Source organism: Pristis pectinata, chromosome 4 (assembly GCF_009764475.1).
Source record: "Pristis pectinata isolate sPriPec2 chromosome 4, sPriPec2.1.pri, whole genome shotgun sequence".
Taxonomy (NCBI): domain Eukaryota; kingdom Metazoa; phylum Chordata; class Chondrichthyes; order Rhinopristiformes; family Pristidae; genus Pristis; species Pristis pectinata.
Window position 1 is genome coordinate 89,958,253 of NC_067408.1, and position 18,948 is coordinate 89,977,200.

The 18,948-nt window shown below is 38.9% G+C and overlaps 1 protein-coding gene across 8 annotated transcripts in view; it reads right to left on the bottom strand.

Moving 5' to 3' along the window:
- The window catches only part of nme7 (NME/NM23 family member 7), a 104,757-nt gene that overhangs the window by 39,731 nt on the left and 46,078 nt on the right, over window positions 1-18,948 (bottom strand). For all 8 annotated transcript variants that reach the window (XM_052015070.1, XM_052015069.1, XM_052015074.1 and 5 more), the window contains one exon: window positions 2,578-2,642. In XM_052015070.1, coding sequence (XP_051871030.1) covers window positions 2,578-2,642 — 65 coding nt within the window. The remainder of the gene's footprint in view (window positions 1-2,577; window positions 2,643-18,948) is intronic.

Genomic DNA, 18,948 nt, shown 5'->3' on the forward strand with positions numbered 1-18,948 from the left:
TCTTACTGCAGAAGGATCTCATCACTATGTTGATTTGAAAGTTCAAGTAGTTTCCCATCCAGTGACTCAAGTGCCTGGCAATGAAAATCTCCATTAAATATCACCATTTCCACATGACACATAACGGCATTACCTTCACCCATTCCCCAGGGGAATGATCCTAAAATCATCAGTTATCAGAAGCTAACTTCAACAAGACAATGTCAAACATTGTGAGTGCTGCAGTGAGGAACTCAAATCCATATCTTGCAAAGCCCTTGCACCATCTCAAAGGCTCAAGTCTGGATTGAAAGGGGAAAAAAAAACTTACGCTCAACGACACTGTACAAAGGCTCTGTACTTGCCATGAGTGCAACCCCAGTCACTGATGAAATTTCAGTATTTTCCCCCCATTAGTGCAACCTCAAAATCACCGACAAATTTTCTGTCTCAAATAGTTTGAAACAACCATTCCATTGCCAAACCCATGAATCGCAACAGTGATTCAATGCCTGGAATGGGTGCCATTTTTCAACTAGGTGGCAGCAACCTACGAAAGATTTCGTTATCACGATGAGAAGCCTCAATCTTTATCACCTAGAAAGTTAGGGGGACCTGTTCTCAGAGTACATACATCTTTCCTTCTTGTGTGTTTATCCATCACTGACCCCATCCTCCAAAGCAAAGTTGAAGATCCTTCCCTGCGAGCCTTTCTTTCACTTTAAACAATGGCACCCAAGCACGAGGAACAAATACCGACTCCCACCCATTCCCACCAACACCTAATGTCCAACAAATAAACAAAATGTTGAAACCCCACAGTGCCACAGTGCCCTTTTTACCAATCCTCTATATGGTTTTCTCATGGAGCTCTTCTGCACAGCAATGAAAGCAAGATAAAGCAAATAAATATAACAAACATTTTTAATGCATCCAATTAATGCCAAAACCATGTAATGATTTGGTAATCATTTTTGTGCATTCCCTTATTGCCTATTTTTCCACATGCCTTTGTCTGGTCTACAACTTCTAAAGAGTACTTCCAGGCCAGCCAAACATCCTGAGCCATTTAGTTTACCTCCATGTAGGAGAACCTTAGTGTGCCACTTACCTAGCTCTCGATCTGTACCCGTGTAGATCATGTGCTCATGCAGGTACATTTCAAATGTGATGAGTTTTTCTGCCTCCACCACCTTTACAGACAGCAAGTAAATTCATCACTTATTGGATCTAATGATCCAAAGTGTTTGTTTACATATAATTCATCTGTGGACCTTTTGGAATGGTGATGAATTAATCAATGACCCAGAAATGTCATTGAGCATGGCCCCTCCTGGACAGTAGAAACAGTAACTTATGTAAATCTGTGAATGGACTAATTACTGCTCCGTAGACCTCACTGCATTAAGAAAGCAAGAGAGGATCCCAAGAAGGAATATTGTAAAGCAATTCTGCCTGGGGTTTGGAATCACAGAACAGATCTAGCCTGAGAGAGAAGGGGACAGAATTCCAGATAGATACACTGTCTAAATCTGAATAATGCCAGGGGAGGCATTCAGCACTGATGGTAGGGGAATTCAGCAAACATTATATCTCTGACCCAGGGCTTGCTGGATAAAATGAATCAGGCTACCTTCTGTTGGCTCCCATCAAGCCCCTGTAATGTATCAGGCTTCACTTGCTTTGAATAAAGTATACTCATTGTCACAGATCCAGTGAATGCCCAATCATTTTGGAATAAAAACAGAAAATGATGGAAACACTCAGGAGGTCAGTTGGATCCTGAAAGTTAACTCTACTTCTCCATCCATAGGTGCTGCCTTAATTGATTTCCAGCATTTTCTATTTTTATTACCGACTTCTAGCACTGTTTTTTTTAATTTTCTGATCATTATGGACTTAGTAGTGAAAGATTTAATTGGCAAAAATCCAGCAAAGTGGTATTTCTTGTATACCTGGAATGAGAAAGGCAGAAGTGCACGGTTACTCTGAGAAAGAAGGCAGCAGTGACTGTACAATGAGGTAAAAGCAGGATGCGAGATATACATGCAAGATCATTAAATTTGTTTTGGCACTAGAATAAGTCCTCAACGCATCACTCTGGACTCGATTGGTCATGGATGCTTCATCTCAGCCCTTGGGGTCTTCATAGATCCCCTATAGTTCAGGATGTCCCTGCTGTTGATAAATTCTTCCAAGGTGCCTATGTCTGCAATCAATAAAACAGGGCACTCATTTCCATATCTATGCAGTCATTCTTCTTTACAGTGCTCAAGATGCAAAGACTTCCAACAATAGTAGAATTCAGTATTCACTTCCCCTTTAAAGAGGTGCAAAAATGACATTAGTCTGCATTGGGTAGTTTCACGAGTGTGGAAGATCTGTGAAATTTCTTGCATTGACTTCACTTGATGTCCTTTTTTTTGAGCACTGATGGAAAAAATGAGATGAGAGCCTCCAAGCATACTTGAACATTAGATGCAAAAATAAATTACACACTAACGCCAGGATAAAAAAAGCGCAGCCTTACTTTAGCACATATTTTAAGAGCCATATAATTTCTAGCCCAATATTTTCACAACATATTATTCATCTTACCATTTGAAGTGCACTGTAATTAAATCCCATCTCTTCAATGGTACTCAAAATCTTTCCAGCCAGACCTATAAATATATAAGAAACACTTAGAACTTTCAGTACCAATACTTACACATTTACTTTTTTATATATTAGACACAAATTTGAACACCATATCAGACATGATGATTTAACCTCCACCTCCATGTTTAATGCTCTTCGACAAAAACGTTCAGTTTCATGGGTCCTCACAGCCACAAAGTTCATCAAACAAGTTCCTTAATGTGTGTTTATAAATTGTTAATTTCAACAGCCAACTTCTTGAGTAATAGTATTACAGCTGAAGCCAATCCTACCTTGCCCAATGTTTACATACAAGCATACATTAGCTTCAGTGTAGCTGAACTGCAATCAGATGGGAACCTGAGCCATTATTCCATTCCCTAACTCAAGGGCACAGCAGCATGATGGAAGGCACTTTACTATTCTCTTTGAAATACCTTTCTCCTAGTTCCTCTCAAATTTTAACATATGCATACTTCTGTGAGATAGGAGGAGGAGGAGGAGGAGGAAAGTGCTTGACAGGAAAACCAAGACACAAGAAATTCTGCGGATGCTGGAATCTTGGGAGCAATACACAAAAAGTGCTGGAGGAACTCAGGAGGTCAGGCAGCATCCCTGCAGGGAAATAAATAGTTGACGTTTTGGGCCGAGACCCTCCATTAGGACTGGAAAGGAAGAGGGTGAGAAGCCGGAACAAGGTGGTGGGGAGAGGAGCACACACAGGCAGGGGATAGGTGAGTCCAGGTGAGGGGGTAAGGTAGGTTGGTGGAAGTGTAATAAGCTGAGAGATGATAGGAAGAAGATGCAAAGGGCTGAAGGAGGAGGAATTCAGTAAGGGGAGGGGAGAGGAGGAGCACGTCATCTAGGTGGGGGAAGGGAGCCACAAGAATAAGGAAAGACAAATGAGTTGGTGGGGGGGAGTAAAAGGGGTGGCGTTACCAGAAATTAGAGAAATTGATGTTAAGGCCATCAGGTTGGAGATTCCCAAGGCGGAATATGAGGTCTTCCTCCAATCTGTGTCTGGCCTCAACATGGCAGTAGAGGAGGCCATGGATAGACATATCAGTATGGGAGTGGGACATGGAATTGAAGTGGGTGGCCACCAGGAGGTCCTGGATGTTGCGGTGGACGGAGCAAAGATGCTCAACAAAGCGGTTACCCAAACTGCACAAGGTCTCAACAGTATATTCCTAACTATATTTTCTTTACACAGATCATCTCAATGTTATGAATCCTTTAAACTAAAAATTCCATCAGATAGCCTAATGTTTATGATGACAGATTTTTCATAGAAATTGCAAGCTGAGGAAAATTGTAATCACATTGATTGTGAATTCAACAATTTTCCTGATGGCTATGCGTTCTCGTGACTAAGTGTGCATCCATCCTCCATTCCAATGGTCCACTGCCCTCTCCTACCAGATTCCTCCTCCTTCAGCCTTTTGCCTCTTCTATTACCTCTCAGCTTATTACATCTTCCACCCCCCTCCCCACCTACCAACCTTCCCCCTCTCACCTGATCTCACCTATCACCTGAACTCACCTATCCCCTGCCTGCATGTGCTCCTCCCCCCCACCTTCTTGTTCTGGCTTCTGCCCTCTTCCTTTCCAGTCCCGATGAAGGGTCTTGGCCCAAAATGTCGACTGTTTATTTCCCTCCATAGATGCTGCCTAACCTGCTGAGTTCCTCCAGCACTTTTTGTGTATTGACGGGAAAAGCAGCTTATATTCACCATCAGTTTATGTACAACAAGTCTATCTATATTCCTTTTACCACTGTTCCACCTAAGATAATGGAGGCACTACAATTCAAAACATGAGTATCCAAAACATGAATATTCCTAACTATTTCTTACACAGATCATCTCAATTTTATGAATTCTTTAAAGTAAAAATTCCATCACGTAACCTAATGCTTGTGATGACAGATTTTTCATAGAAATTGCAAGCTGAGGAAAATTGTAGAGTAATCACATTGATAGCAAATTCAACAATTTTCCTGATGGCTATGAGTTCTCATGTCTAACAGTGTGCACTGCACAATTGGACTTCACCTCCACAATTTCATGCTTTGCAGCCCACGGGCCTTACACATCACTCCTGCAGCAGCATATGCCTTTACAGCATACGAGATGGCTTCATGGTCAGTTAAAGGGGTCCCTTCTGAGCAAGTCCAGGCCATACTGTTCAACACTTGGAAGGCACGACAGGCACGACAGGCAAGACTAAAAGTTAAAGACCTACTCCATGCAACAGCTCTCCCTTGGGTCCTTCAACCCCCTCAAAGGACATCACACCATTGAGCCTGATCCTTGCCTCTAACTCTGTCCCAGCAGTTGATCATGATCCCCTTCTCAATGCCCTGATCTGACAATGGAATGTGCTAACATGACCATTCAAAACCAGCCATTCAGGACCAAGATAAGCAATGACCAAAGACAGCAGTAGATAAGGTCACAAAAGAAACAGTAGGCATTGATTTGGGCTGGGAAAAGTAGCAATCAGGGCAAGACTGAGGAGGGGTTGTGGTGCTAAGGTTGCGATCAGTGAAGGCTCTAAAGGTTCACAGAGACTCATCTCAATGCAACTGCAAACAATTCCTGCTAGGGAAAATGAACCAAGTAAGCTTGCACTTTGTTTGACAGTCAGTGACAAGCCAGGATGGCTAGCCTCTAAATACTACCATAATTTTAAATACAAATAAAACATATATAGCATCTGAAGAGAGGACAGAAGGATTATCATATTGAGTGAAAGCCCTATATCAGGACTGCAGAAGTGGGCATGTGAACTCATTTATAGGATTAAAGAGAGAGGAGAGAAGAGCTCATATCAATGCTACACTGGGGAAGACAATAAAAGAATACCAAATTTTCAGGGTAACCAAAGTGAGACATTTAAAACAATTAATATCAGTGGTACCAGAAAAAATATTGGGAATGAGCACTGACAAATCCCCTGAAAATGAAGGCTTACCTAGGGTTCTCAAAAAGGCTATTGGTTGTTATCTTCCAAAATTCTCTACATTCTGAGAATGTTACAGTGTTAACATTTGGTCTTTTACAATACAATCTATTCAAGGTGGAGGGAAGGAAGGAATAAGAGGGAAAAAACCTAAAATTATAAGGTGGATAGCCTAACTTCAGGTGTCAGGAAATGCTAGAATCTGCTATTAGGGAAGTGACAACAGAGCCCTTAGAAAAACACGATTAGACATAATAAGAGATCTTATTGAAGCATATATGATTCTGAAGTGGATTGACAGGATAGATGCAGTAAGGACGTCTCTCTAGGTTTAGAATTAGGAGCATCGCCTCAGGACAAGGGGTTGACCACTTAGAAAGATACAAAGGAGGAAGTTTCTAAAAGGTTGTGCACCTTTGGGATTTCTCTACCCCAGAATGTTATGGTTGCTGGATCATTAAGTAAACTTGGGCTAAAATAGACAGATTAAATTATTTTGGACAACACAGGAATCAAGGGTTATTGGGATTGAGCAGGAAAATGGAACTGGAGTCAAAAAATCAGATCAGTCATATTCTTACTAGATGGCAAAGCAAGCTCAAAAGACTGTCTGGCCTAGTCTATGCCTGTATGTATCTGAAAGGTTATATGTTTAGTCTTCCTGATCATCATTATCAAAGACCATAACAATGAGCATATTATTTTGGATTTGCAGAGTAACAAACAGAAACTGATTTGACAAACAGGAAAACTATATTGCAAAAAAAAACCCAATATTTTTTGCTTTGAAATACCTGCTGTACATTGAATTCTCTATTCCAGTCTTACAAAATATCTTTGTGCTTCAGCTTAGTTCAAGGTATCTATCACCTCTAACTTCTACATTTATTATAGGGGCAAAGTGTTGGTTTGATTCATAGAGGTTCTCCTCATGAATAAATGGGAACCTCATGCAAAATTGAGAGAGCAATCCCACTGGCTGGTCAAGAACTGCTTATCATAGTCATCCTCACAGAATTATACCTTTCATCGAATGTTCTCAAATCCTCCATCACAATCCCACTGGTGCAGGTACTAGAACAATGCAACTCAGTCAGGAGGAACTTGTCCCAAGAATCTCCAACATCAAGGGTAAGTCCCATGAAATCACACGACAACTAGTAAAACACAGGCTAGGAAACCTCCTGCTGAGTACCACTAAGCCCTCCACATACAAGTAGTACTGAGGATACCAAGGGCACAGTATGTACCCTGATGGACATTCATCAGTAAAGTGGTTTAGTTAGCAACAATACTGAGTGAGTTGGCTAAATTCTGAAGTACAGCTCCCAAACTTGGTTCAAAATGAAACAATTGATGCAGTTAGGTAACTTGACCTTACCTTGACTAATCTACCATAAGCTAATGCACCTGTTGTAGCATGTTTAGCATTAGTGACCACTGCATAGCCCAGGTAAACTCAAAGTCTTGACACAAGAGACAGCAGATGCTGGAACCTGGAGCAACACACAAATAGCTGGAGGAACTCAGCAGGTCAGGCAGTATTTATGGAGGGAAACAGACAGTTGACATTTCGAGTCGAGACCCTTCATCTGGACTCAAATTCTCGTCTGTACGCTAACCATACCTGCACCAGTGTTTTCAGGCACCATCTACCAGATAAAATGGTGTAGATTCAGAGCACATCCAGCAGTTCAGAACTGAAATTCCAGCTGCTGCTCTGATCAGCATCAAAAATATACCCCACACACTGTATAATCTCATAGCCTAGCTGCCAGGAGTTATTAAAAGGTGGATATAAGTGATTCAACATTCAGTGGATCATATTAAACCTCTCCAATTGTCTCGTATCCAGTTATGAATAGCAGTGGATAATTAAAGTAATGCGATGAAAATCCCCATCCTCAATGATTACAGAGCTCAGCATACAACTACGAAAGACGAACCATCTTCTACCTGAAGCACCAAGAGAATGATTTGTTTTCTCCCAAGGTCTCCAGCATTATAAAAGTCAGTCTTCAGCCTATTCAATTGCACTCCACATGATTATCAGGAAACAGTCATGTATACTGGGTATTTTAAAGGGTCAATGCCCTTGAAAACATTCAGTCACAATATTGAAGACTTGTATTCCGGAACAAGCTGAATCTCTACAGCACATTTACAATACTTGCATCTAACAAAATATGGAAAATTGCCAAGGTGTATACAAAAAGCATGAAAAAATTAACCTGACCATTTACTGATACCGTCTAATCTTAACAAGTATTCAAAGATATCACCAATATTGCTATTGAGTAGCAATTATTCACCAATAATTTGCTCACTGCTCATAGATTCAAGATAGTAGTCAGAAGCATTACAGAGGAGTTAAAGAAAAATACTTCCAGACAAAGAATAGTACAGATCTGGAAACACAATGTGAATGGTGGAGGAGGTAGAAATTCTCATTGTTTTAAGAAGTACTTGGACAAACATTTGACAGACTATGTCCAATATCCAAATTAGTCAGATCAGAATTTTTTTTGACCTACCTGGGCATGTTTCTGTAGATTTCTATGATTCATAATGGGCCAAAAGCAATTTGTTAAAGGCACAACTTATGAAGTTTATATTCATTATTATAAAATGTACTTGCCACGTGTGACTGCACGTGTTTGAGTACTAATAAACAGAAAGCAGTGAAAACTGAATCCACAAGAAAAAAAGCACTGAAGAATGGATGCTGGGCCTAAACACCAACTCTTCAACTAAAATGATGACAGTTAATAGACAAGGAAAATTACACCAACTAGATCTAAATATTAAACATATATGGAGAAATTTAGTTTGGATGCAAAAGTAACAATTACCCATTGTACTCATCACTGTAAATTGATCCTATGAAGTTAACTTTATTTTGCTACTGCTCATTCCAAGTTTAGTCCATCTTTCAATGCACTCTTCCTTCTCCCCAAAGTTGTCCCTTTGCATTTATCCAACCAATTTTCTATGCTTTCTATCATATACCATATATTTGCTTTATTATGTAAATTCTTTAACATTATTTCTTTCTGAACTGGCCACCATTGTGCTCCATTCTCATTTACTTTCTCCAGACTCTGACAACTCTGATAACTCTGTATGCCACAAGTGCCAATGTCACTTGACAATAAGAAAAACCTCTTCAGAAACTAATGTTTTGATACATTTCAATAAATAGGCACTGTACATTAGTACATGTTGTTTGCATTATAGGACAATTTACAATTTACAATGCACGGATCCCAGAGGTAAAATAAGACATCCACTAATACACTATTAGTTTCATCTAAAAGATCTATAATACTGGAGATAAGTCAATCAATATGCACCTGAAAGATAAAATTATGTCAACACTTCTGATGGAATATTTACACCCAAAATGTTAATCCACCCATCTCTGACTGATGATCGATTTGTTGGCACCATTTTATGTTTCAGTGTACTTATTTGGATTGGTGTGTACAAGTCTCAGCAGATGGTCTATTGTACCATAAACAAAGTTAATTTACTCAGGAAACAGAATCTGTTTAAAGAGCAGACAAACAGAAATAATACTACCTCTCAGTAAAACCAGGGATTTTTCCCTTAAGAAATGCAGTGAGTGGAGGACAGTTACTTATAAATTATGTGCGCAAAATTGATCTTAGTCACTTGGAATGGTGTGGGCACCAGGCTTGATTGACAAGTGAAATGTCCAGTCAGCTCCCTCTGTTAGGCTACAGCATTACTGCTTCATTATGTCTGATTTTATTTCAAATTATCAATACCAACATTTTAAAAAAAAGTTTTATGTGGTTATTGAAACAAAAAAAGCTATTTAATTAAAGAAGAAAACCATTATTTTCTGCTGCACAGCATTCAGAAGAGATCAGCAACCTACACAATCTTCTCAAGGAAACTACATTTCAGAACTTCTGTGCATTTAGAAATAGTTTATTTCACAATTTCCACTCATTCAACTCTACATTTCCTATTTCATGACACGCCATCATTGAACTGTCTCAAGCCTAACCAGCCACATGCCCCAGATCACTTCATGTTCCTTATGTTTCCATTGTAAGTATATCTGTTGCTAGGATACATTGCTCCTACTGCCTAGGCAACAGCTGTTCCTTTCTTCTAGTCACTGGCTGATCAGCATACGCAAGCTGCCAGAGATAAACTCTACTGTGATTTTCCATTGCTGCGTTTATGTTTAGGTAATCTGTAAATGATCCACTGCAATAAAAAAATAAAAATCTCCAAGGAAAAGACTATGACCTTGAAATTAGCACACAAGCATAAAACTAAAATTAAAAGGCTGGACTTTGGAGTTCATGTGTTCTAGGGAGTACAAAGTAGAAAGCACATAAAACTTTTCATTAAAAATTAGCAAACGGAAGCACCTTTCAAATATTCTGTTAAAAAAGAGACAAAAAAGGCAAATTAAGTGGCAAAAAGTGGATAATTCGTAACAAATACTTTGGTGTTGGAATAAAAGGAGCTATGGCATATCTTTAGAGTATAGTTACATTGAGTTGCTAAGAGTAATTATACATTGATTACAGATATCACATGCTGAAATTTGAATTCTTGTACAAGCTACTGCTGATAGCATTTTGTTCATGATGCAACACTTACTGTAACTGAAAAGTTGACTCAGAAAATAGTAATTAAATAATGTATGTTCTTTCAGTACACCCACCTTATATTTATCTGAAATACAAGATCACTTGACACAAGTTTGCAACTTTTGTACTTGATGGGGGAAGTGTTCACTAATATGCATTTTGCTGCAATGTCACTTGTCTAACAGGATCTTCAATGCCCAATGAAGTCACTTTAAATCAATGCCTGTAGTAACTTCATATCAATGGCTGCAAAACAATGTTTTTGCTGAACCCCACTTCAGAGATATTTGCTCTTTCTACTTTCACTTGCCCCCTATGAAACACTCATTTCAATAAGTATAAACAGTAAGTAAAAACATGAGTTTCTCTACAGAAAGCAGAAGGAGTTGATAGGAGAGGGAAGCTCTCTAGCAGCATCTTCATTGCCAATTTCCACTGTCCAGTCTTACAAGAGGAGCAGCACAATAGGAAGCCTTGTCAATTTTTGTGCAGAGATGAAAATTATGGGAGGAACAATTTCATTACAACAAACTGCTTCCTGATTTCACTTCCAAAGAGACTAGATCCAATTTTAAGATTACCTTCTTATTCTGGAATAACTTAACAGAGAAAATAGTTTCACTGCATCTATCCTACCAAACCCCTTTAGTTTTAAAACTTCAATAGATTAGAACCTTTTAAACTGAAGAATACAAAGCCCTTATGCAATATACCCTAAAGATACAACCCTTTATAATACCAGGCATGACAGATGAACAAAAAAATACTGAAGATGCTGGAAATCTGAAATAAAAACTGAATATGCTATACTCAGCAGATCAGGCAGCACCCATGGAATGTGAAATTATTACAGTTTCATGTTGATGATCTCGATGAAAGGTTCTAATAAAATGCTATTAATACGAAACATAAACTCTGTTTCTCCACTGAGGCAGTTTGAACAACTATTAATAGCATTTTCCAGGATTCCAATATATCTGTTCCCTTTCAGTCCCTATGATTCTTCTGAAATTGTGACTCTAAACTAAATGTAGTCTTCCAAAGAGAATCTAACTAATGCTGTTCAGATATTTGGAACAGAGAACAGTACAGCACAGGAACAGGCCCTTTGGCCCACAATATTTGTGCCAACCATGATGCTAAATTAAACTAATCCCATTTGCCTGCACGATCCATATCCCTCCATTCCCTGCATGTTAATGTGCCTGTCTAAATGCCTCTTAAATGGCACTATTGTATCTGCTTCCACCAATAACCGACAGCACAGTCTGTGCACCTACCATATGATTCTAATCATTGAACCATATGATTCTAAAATTTGCATGTGATTAGAATCATGACTGTGTTATACAACTCTCTCAGAATCAGTATAAGCACCTTACTCAATATTTAACTATTTTATGCAATGTATATTTTATGATTTTATATCATTTTGTTAAAAATGCATAACATATTTCCTCTGTAAATAGCGAGCTGAAGTGCCTCTTTACTTTCGACTTCAGAATCAGGTTTATTATCACTGACTAAGATCACATGAAATTTGTTGTTTTGCAGCAGAAGTATAGTGCAAAGACATAAAAATTACTATAAATTACAAAATAAATAAATAGTGCAAATAAAAGGAATAACGAGGTAGTGTTTGTGGACCGTTCAGATATCTAGTAGCTGAGGGAAAGAAGCTGTTCAGAAATCGTTGAGTTTGGGTCTTCTGGCTCCTGTACCTTCTCCTCGATGGGAGCAACAAGAGGGCATGTCCTGGATAGTGAGGTTCCTTAGTGATGGAAGCTGTCTTCTTGAGGTACTGCCTCTTGAAGATGTCCTCTATGGTGGTGAGATCTGTGCCAGTGATGGAACTGGCTGAGCCTACAACCCTCTGCAGCCTCTTGCCATCCTGTGCATTGGAGCCTCCATACCAGCCTGTGATGCATCCAGTCAGAATGCTCTCCATCTATAGAAATCAGCAAGTGTCTTTGGCGACATACCGAATCTCCTGAAACTCCTAATGAAGTAAAGCAGCTGGCTGCCTTCTTCATGATGCATCAATGTGTTGGGCCCAGGATAAATCTTCCAAGATATTGACACCCAGGAACTTGAAGCTGCTCACCCTTTCCACTGCTAACCCCTCAATGAAAACTGGTGTGTGTTCTCCCGACTTCCCCTTCCTGAAGTCCACAATCAATTCCTTGGTCTTGCTGACGTTGAGTGAGAGGTTGTTGTTGCAACACCACTCAACCAGCCACTCTCTCACTTAAGTACACCTCCTTGTTGCAATCTGAGATTTCACCAACAACAGTGGTGTCATCTGCAAATTTATAGATGGCGTTTGAGCTGTGCTTAGCTTCACAGTCATGAGTATAGAGCAGTGGACTAAGTATACATCCTTGAGGTGCGCCTGTATTGATTGTCAGTGAGGAGGAGATGTTATTTCCAATCCGCACTGACTGTGGTCTCCCTATAAGGAAGATGAGGATCCAGCTGCAGAGGGAGGTACAGAGGCCCAGGTTTTAATACCAATGGTGTTGAATGCTGAGCTGTAATTGATAAAAAGCAGCCTGACATATGTTTTGCCATTGTCTAGATGCTCCAAAGCAGAGTGGAGAGCCAGTGAGATTGCATCCACTGTAGACCTGTTGTGGTGGTAGGAGAACTGCACTGGGCCCAGATCCTTGCTCAGGCAGGAATTAACTCTCGCCATAACCAACCTCTCAAAGCACTTCATCATGGTAGATGTGAGTGCTACCAGTGATAGTCGTTGAGGTAACTTACTCTGCTCTTCTTGGGCACCTGTATGATTGCTGCCCTTTTGAAGGGGGTGGGAACCTCAGACTGCAGCAGTGAGAGGTTGAAGATGTCCTTGAACATTCTAGCCAGTTGGTCAGCACACATCTTTACAGACCACTGCCAATACATGTACACTGCATGGGCATCAAAACCCTTTGTGCCTCTTGGTAACTCCAGTTAAAAATCTAATTTATCTTCCTCAGCTCCATTGTTTGGTCTGGCTAGATCCCTTGAAATTTCCTGCTCTCAATCATCTTGCTTCTTACCAGCACAAATTTCAAACTAGAATACACTTTCTATTCCTTTATCTAGCTCTTTAAGTTACACAATGAAAAGCTTCAGCCCAAATACAAATCCACAAGGAAACACACTTGACCTACCATATTCATTCACTGTCTCCGACTACCTAACCAATTAATAACCCATGTCACAAAACTACCGTCAATTACATCCCTCCAATTTCTGCTAACAATCTTACCTGATACCAATGTATGATACCAATGAAACAATATCTACACACTCTTCCCTATTAAACAGGTTGGTGACCTTACTTCAACTTAACCTTTCCTTCACAGCACCATGCTGATTCTTTCATCTTCTGATACTTGGTTAAGAACTAATTTACTATCTCTGAATGAGTGGAGTAATTTGATTGTAGTTAATTGATTTCACATTCACGGTCTTCTACATAAATGGGGTATCTAGCATACAAACATGCAGATTTTAAGTAAATGTGTGCCACTCACCCCTTCACAGCTGATCTCACTGTACCCTTAATTCCCCATTCCCACCCAGCTCTGGTAACCTTTCACCCCTTTGCTTATCAAGAATCAACCCATCTTGATCTTAAAAACATTTAAAGACTTTACTTTCAGGAATCAAGTTCTAAAGCCACATGACCCTCTGAGAGAAGAAAAAAGTCACCTCAACTGTCTTAAATAGCAAACCCCTTATCTTTAAAAAAGTGAACAAAAACATTGTTTGCTTTCCTAATTACTTGTCATATTTGCATCTGGGTCCTTTGTGAATCAGGCACTAGATACCAAGTTCCCTCCTCATCCCCAAGTTTGCCATCTCTCACCATTTAGATAATATACTTTTTTTATTTTTCCTGCCAAATTGGACAATTTCACATTTTCCCCAAATTATAGTTTAGATTATAATTATAGCTCATTCACTTATCCTATTTAAATCCCTTTGTAGTGTCCTTATCTCCTCTTTGCAACTCACTTTCTTACTTATCTACATGTCATTAACAAACTTAGCAACCATACCTTTGGTCCCTTCATCCAAGTCATTTATTTAACTTATAAAACGTTGAGGCCTCAGCACAGATCTCTGTGTAACATTGCACATTACATCTTGCCAATCAGAAAAAGACCTATTTTTGCTTTGCATTTCCATTAGATAATTAATCTTTCATTCGTGCCAATGTTACATTCTACACCATAAGCTTTTATTTTCATATTTTCAATAACTTTTGATGTAGCACCTTATCAAATACCTTCTGAAGTCCAAGAATCCACTGGCTCCCCTTTATTTATAGCAGGATGTTACTTCAAAGAACTCCCATAAACTGGTCAAACATGATTTTGCTTTCACAAAATCACTTTGCCTTTGCCAAATCACTTCAGAGTTTTCAAAGTGACTTGCTATAACATGTTTATCTATCATACAGTTTTTTGTATGGTAGATGTAGGCCTTCGGTCTCCTTTCTTTTTTGAGTAAAGGAGTAATAGTAGACTGCAATCTTCCAATCTAATGGAACCTTCTCCAAATCCAATGAATTTTGCAAAATTAAAACCATCTCACCAGTCACTTTATTTAAGACCTTAAGACTTGCAGTTCCAACAATTTGCTCAGTATTACTCTGGTGACTGCAATTCCAGCCACTACCCACCCACACCACTCCCTGCCCCCTCCGAATTCCTCCCTCCCAATTTCTGGTTTACAGCTGTTTCTGGGATGTCCCTTGCATCATTCATTGTGAATGCTGATGTGTAGCACCCGCTTAATTCATGCATCATCTGCCTATATTTTCATTATCAATTCCCAAGCTCACTTTCTAAACAGCCAACACTTTTTTAAAATATCTATAGAAACTTTTACTCAGTTTCTGCATTTCTAAATAGGTTAGTCTTGTACTCCCAGTTTTCCTTCCTTGTTAATCTACAGGTCCTTTTTTTTTCATATTTTGTTCAATCATCTATGTTTGTATGATTTTTATTTAAGGTCTGATACTATCTTTAACTTTTTAAGTTGAAAAACAGATGGAGTGTCTTCCCCTTAGAAATGTTGTTTCTTCTTGGAAAGTATTTATTCTGTGTATTCTGAAAGATCCCTTTAAATATCTGTCATTCTATCTCAATCAACCAGTACCTTAAATCTAATTTGCCAGTTCATTTTAGCCAACTCTTCTTTCGTGGACTCATAATTGCCCTTAAGTTTAAAGTATTAGGCTTGGACCAGTTCTTCACTCCCTCAATCTACATGTAAAATTCAATCATTTTTTGATCAATAGTACTGAGGAGTGCCTTCACTACAAGATCATTAATTAATCCCATTGCATTGCACAAGACCCTTCTAGCTCCATCTGAGCTTGGTTGATTTTAGAGTGTGCCTTTCTAAGAAACTATCCCAAAAACACCAAGAACTCCGCACCTAGGCTACCTTTTCCCATTTGATTTTCCAGTCTAGACTTGGATTGAAATCCACGTTATTATTTCTGAGAAGATCCACTTATTTCTTCCATTATACTCTGTCCTGCCATAGGTCTAACGCAACTGTAACCAACCCCATTGTCAATCTAGGATTGTCTATTTAGAGACTGGCCTAGGTTGCCTCATTATCAGATTAACAAAACTTCATAAATGTTGGTGAATTGCCACACTCCTAACCTTATCAAAAAGGGAAGTTTATCAACGTAGCTGTTAAAGATGAATGAACTAAAGAGACTGCCCTTTGGATGAAACACTTGGGCACCTTCACCTCAATTATCTTCCTTTGTGTCAGATAAGACTCCAGCTACTCCAAAGAATATCCACCGATGCTCTTTGACCACAACTTAGCTTGTACGCCCAACAACTATATCTAGTTACATGTTGTCTCATACTCCTGCCATTCCATTCTTAAAGCTTGATCAATACTGAGAGGATTTCACTTTTTTCTCCAAACTCTCCAATTAACTCTATTATAATGGACATTGCCCAATGGCAAGCACTTTATAGGCGGCAGCAACAAGCTAGAAAATGATTATATAGACTATGACAAAAAAAAAGCTGCTAACATTAGCTCACTCAGCTGTAGTTAATCCATGCCTTGTCTTTTACTATATCCAAAGGTAATAGTAGGACATATCCAAATAAGTCAAGATATACTGTACGTAATATCATGGTACCAGAAGTTGCAGCTAAAGGGAATATTACTTTTAATTATCTGAACAATAAGTCAACATTTCAATTCTACTCCCCCCCCCCCCCCCGAGAGTTCTTTAACCTCATTGTAGATATGTTTCCATTGTTTAATTTGAATGATTAGTTTATTTGCATTGTTAAGCACTGAATCTTAACTCAGTTAATTGCATTGCTTGTCTTAAATTAGTGGACTCCCTTGGCATTAAAACTGCAAGTTATGAGTAGTTTTTTTTGTAGAAACTTCAAAATTCAGGTGAGACAATACAAGTTTTTCAGCATACAAAGTTGTGGTACTATAGTATTATGAGCCAGAATTTCAATGCTCTCCAAGCTGTGTAATTATTAAAGAAGCGGACAATTTTCAACACCTATCCCAAACCAGCCCAGGTTGTTTTGAAAGTGGCCTGCAAATGGGTCAGCTTCTTTCAGGAAAACCAGGTTTATAATGGAGATTAATCAGGAACACTCAAGAGAAAACTCAACAGCCAAGAGTTAAGCAAGCTAATTTACATATGTTACCATTTTACTCGGTGCAATTTCTAAGGCTGTTGGTTCTTCTGATGTCAAACTGGCATAGAGACTTTTCGGTTTATGAATTAATTTCCAAAATCTAGTAATGAAGGACTCCAGTTTGAGGGCCCAAGGGAAGGATAGCCTTGGTAACATGATGCAAGCAGCATTGTGTCCCCAACTCTCCCCATCACAATTGTGAAAGGCCTTTTCAAACTTGGGTTGCATTTAACATGACCACATCAGACAAAGGCTCCAGGTGTAATCAGGCAATCATTTCAGCACATTCTGCACTGCAGAAGTAAAAACTAAAGCCAAAAGACGTACAAGAATAAAATCAACAAGAGGCATAGTAGCCTTAATCAGCAACATTGTCAGATTTTTTTTGTGCTACTGTTCATCAAACTGCTGTTCTACAAACTAGTGGGACACACACAAAATTATCTGGGCTGTTTACACAAAGGAGTGGCATAAAATTTCCAACTGAGACCATTGTTAGTTATGCAGGAAAGTTACTTTTCAGCTAGTAAATAGGAAGCCAGAAGTATAAATTAATGGCTGGTTTTGGATCTTAAATCAGTTGAAGGTCTCCTTGTGTTTATATTTATCTGGCAAGCAGCACAATTTATTTTTCACGATGGAGATGTAGCATCAATGTTTAAAGCAAACAAAAAACTCATGTACATCTGGAAAATTGGAAATATGGGCAGGAGGTAGAAGCCATATATTGGGACCCATCAGCTCAGAATTCTTGCAGTTGGCTGTCTGACCCTTGTCCTCTCAGGACAGAAACAGGGAAGGTGTAAAGCAGGCTAGAGATCCTCTCCATAAAATAGATGATTGAAGATATTTAGAAATATTCAATAATTTAAGAATAACATAATTGTAAATGCTTTAAAATAAATTACATTACTTTTAAACCACTAAAATTTTCATAATTTAAAAATAAAATAATATTCATCTAGATTGATTGTCCTAATCAAGCCACCACACAAATCCTCCTCAGGTGACAAAGATGTCGTCATAATGGACATCAGTCATCCCACAATTGTTCACCATGGAAAGGACTTTGGCTTATTGTATGGGGTGTAATAGAATTGCCAGGGGAATGGATGAGGGATCTCTTTCTTTACATATACTATTCTTAGGAGTAGCAGCATTCCTTCAGTCCTCTCTCCACAAGGGAAGAACAGGCATAATTAGTCAACATTGCTGGTGGATTAATGCAGGAAGGTCAGTCCGTGACAGAAGGGGAGTCTGAATCAGTTGGCCACTTCAGCAAGAGTTAGTTTTCATTGTGGCACTCCCATTTTTAATTAGGTCAGCAGCAGCAGATGTACATTAAGTGAGCTGGTAAGCAGGCAGGATTAACGTCAGAATTTCTGCCAGCATCGCTGCTGTTTCCCAGGTATTATATATCCCACTGAAAGTTCATAGATCAGTTGCTATAGCTTGAGCTGCATTTGCTAAATTATGTGGAGGGCTGATTAGGAAATCTTCCTCCCTTTTACTCCAACTACTTTTTGTGTTTGTGTTTCAAATAACATGAACAGGCAAGTTCTGGCTTCCTACCCCCAGATGTTATAACTGCCCAGATATTTTGCTTAATTTGGAATCTGCTCAGAAAATATACAAAAACCTATTTCACCTACTATTTTAATCACTTGTATTGCCAAGATCATCCTGATCTTTGGAAGACAGAAGAACAACTTGTTTTGAATTGAGATTTAGTCATCGATGAATTTACAAAACAGTGAAGGATCAAGCAACCAGTAGCAGTAACATCTAACTTGTACAGGCAAAGGAATGAGTAGTGGCAGTAATGTTTAATTAATTTATTTTTTAAACAGTAAATACACTTAGTTAGCTCCATGTTGTAATAAATAAGAGCTTTGCAAATGTTAAGTAACAATGCAAGTAATGCACTCTACTAGGCTCCTTCCCTCACGACTCCCAGAAGCCAATTGGTGTCTCTCTCTTTCTCTCTCTCTCTCTCTCTCTCAAAATGCATCAGACAAATATATTGA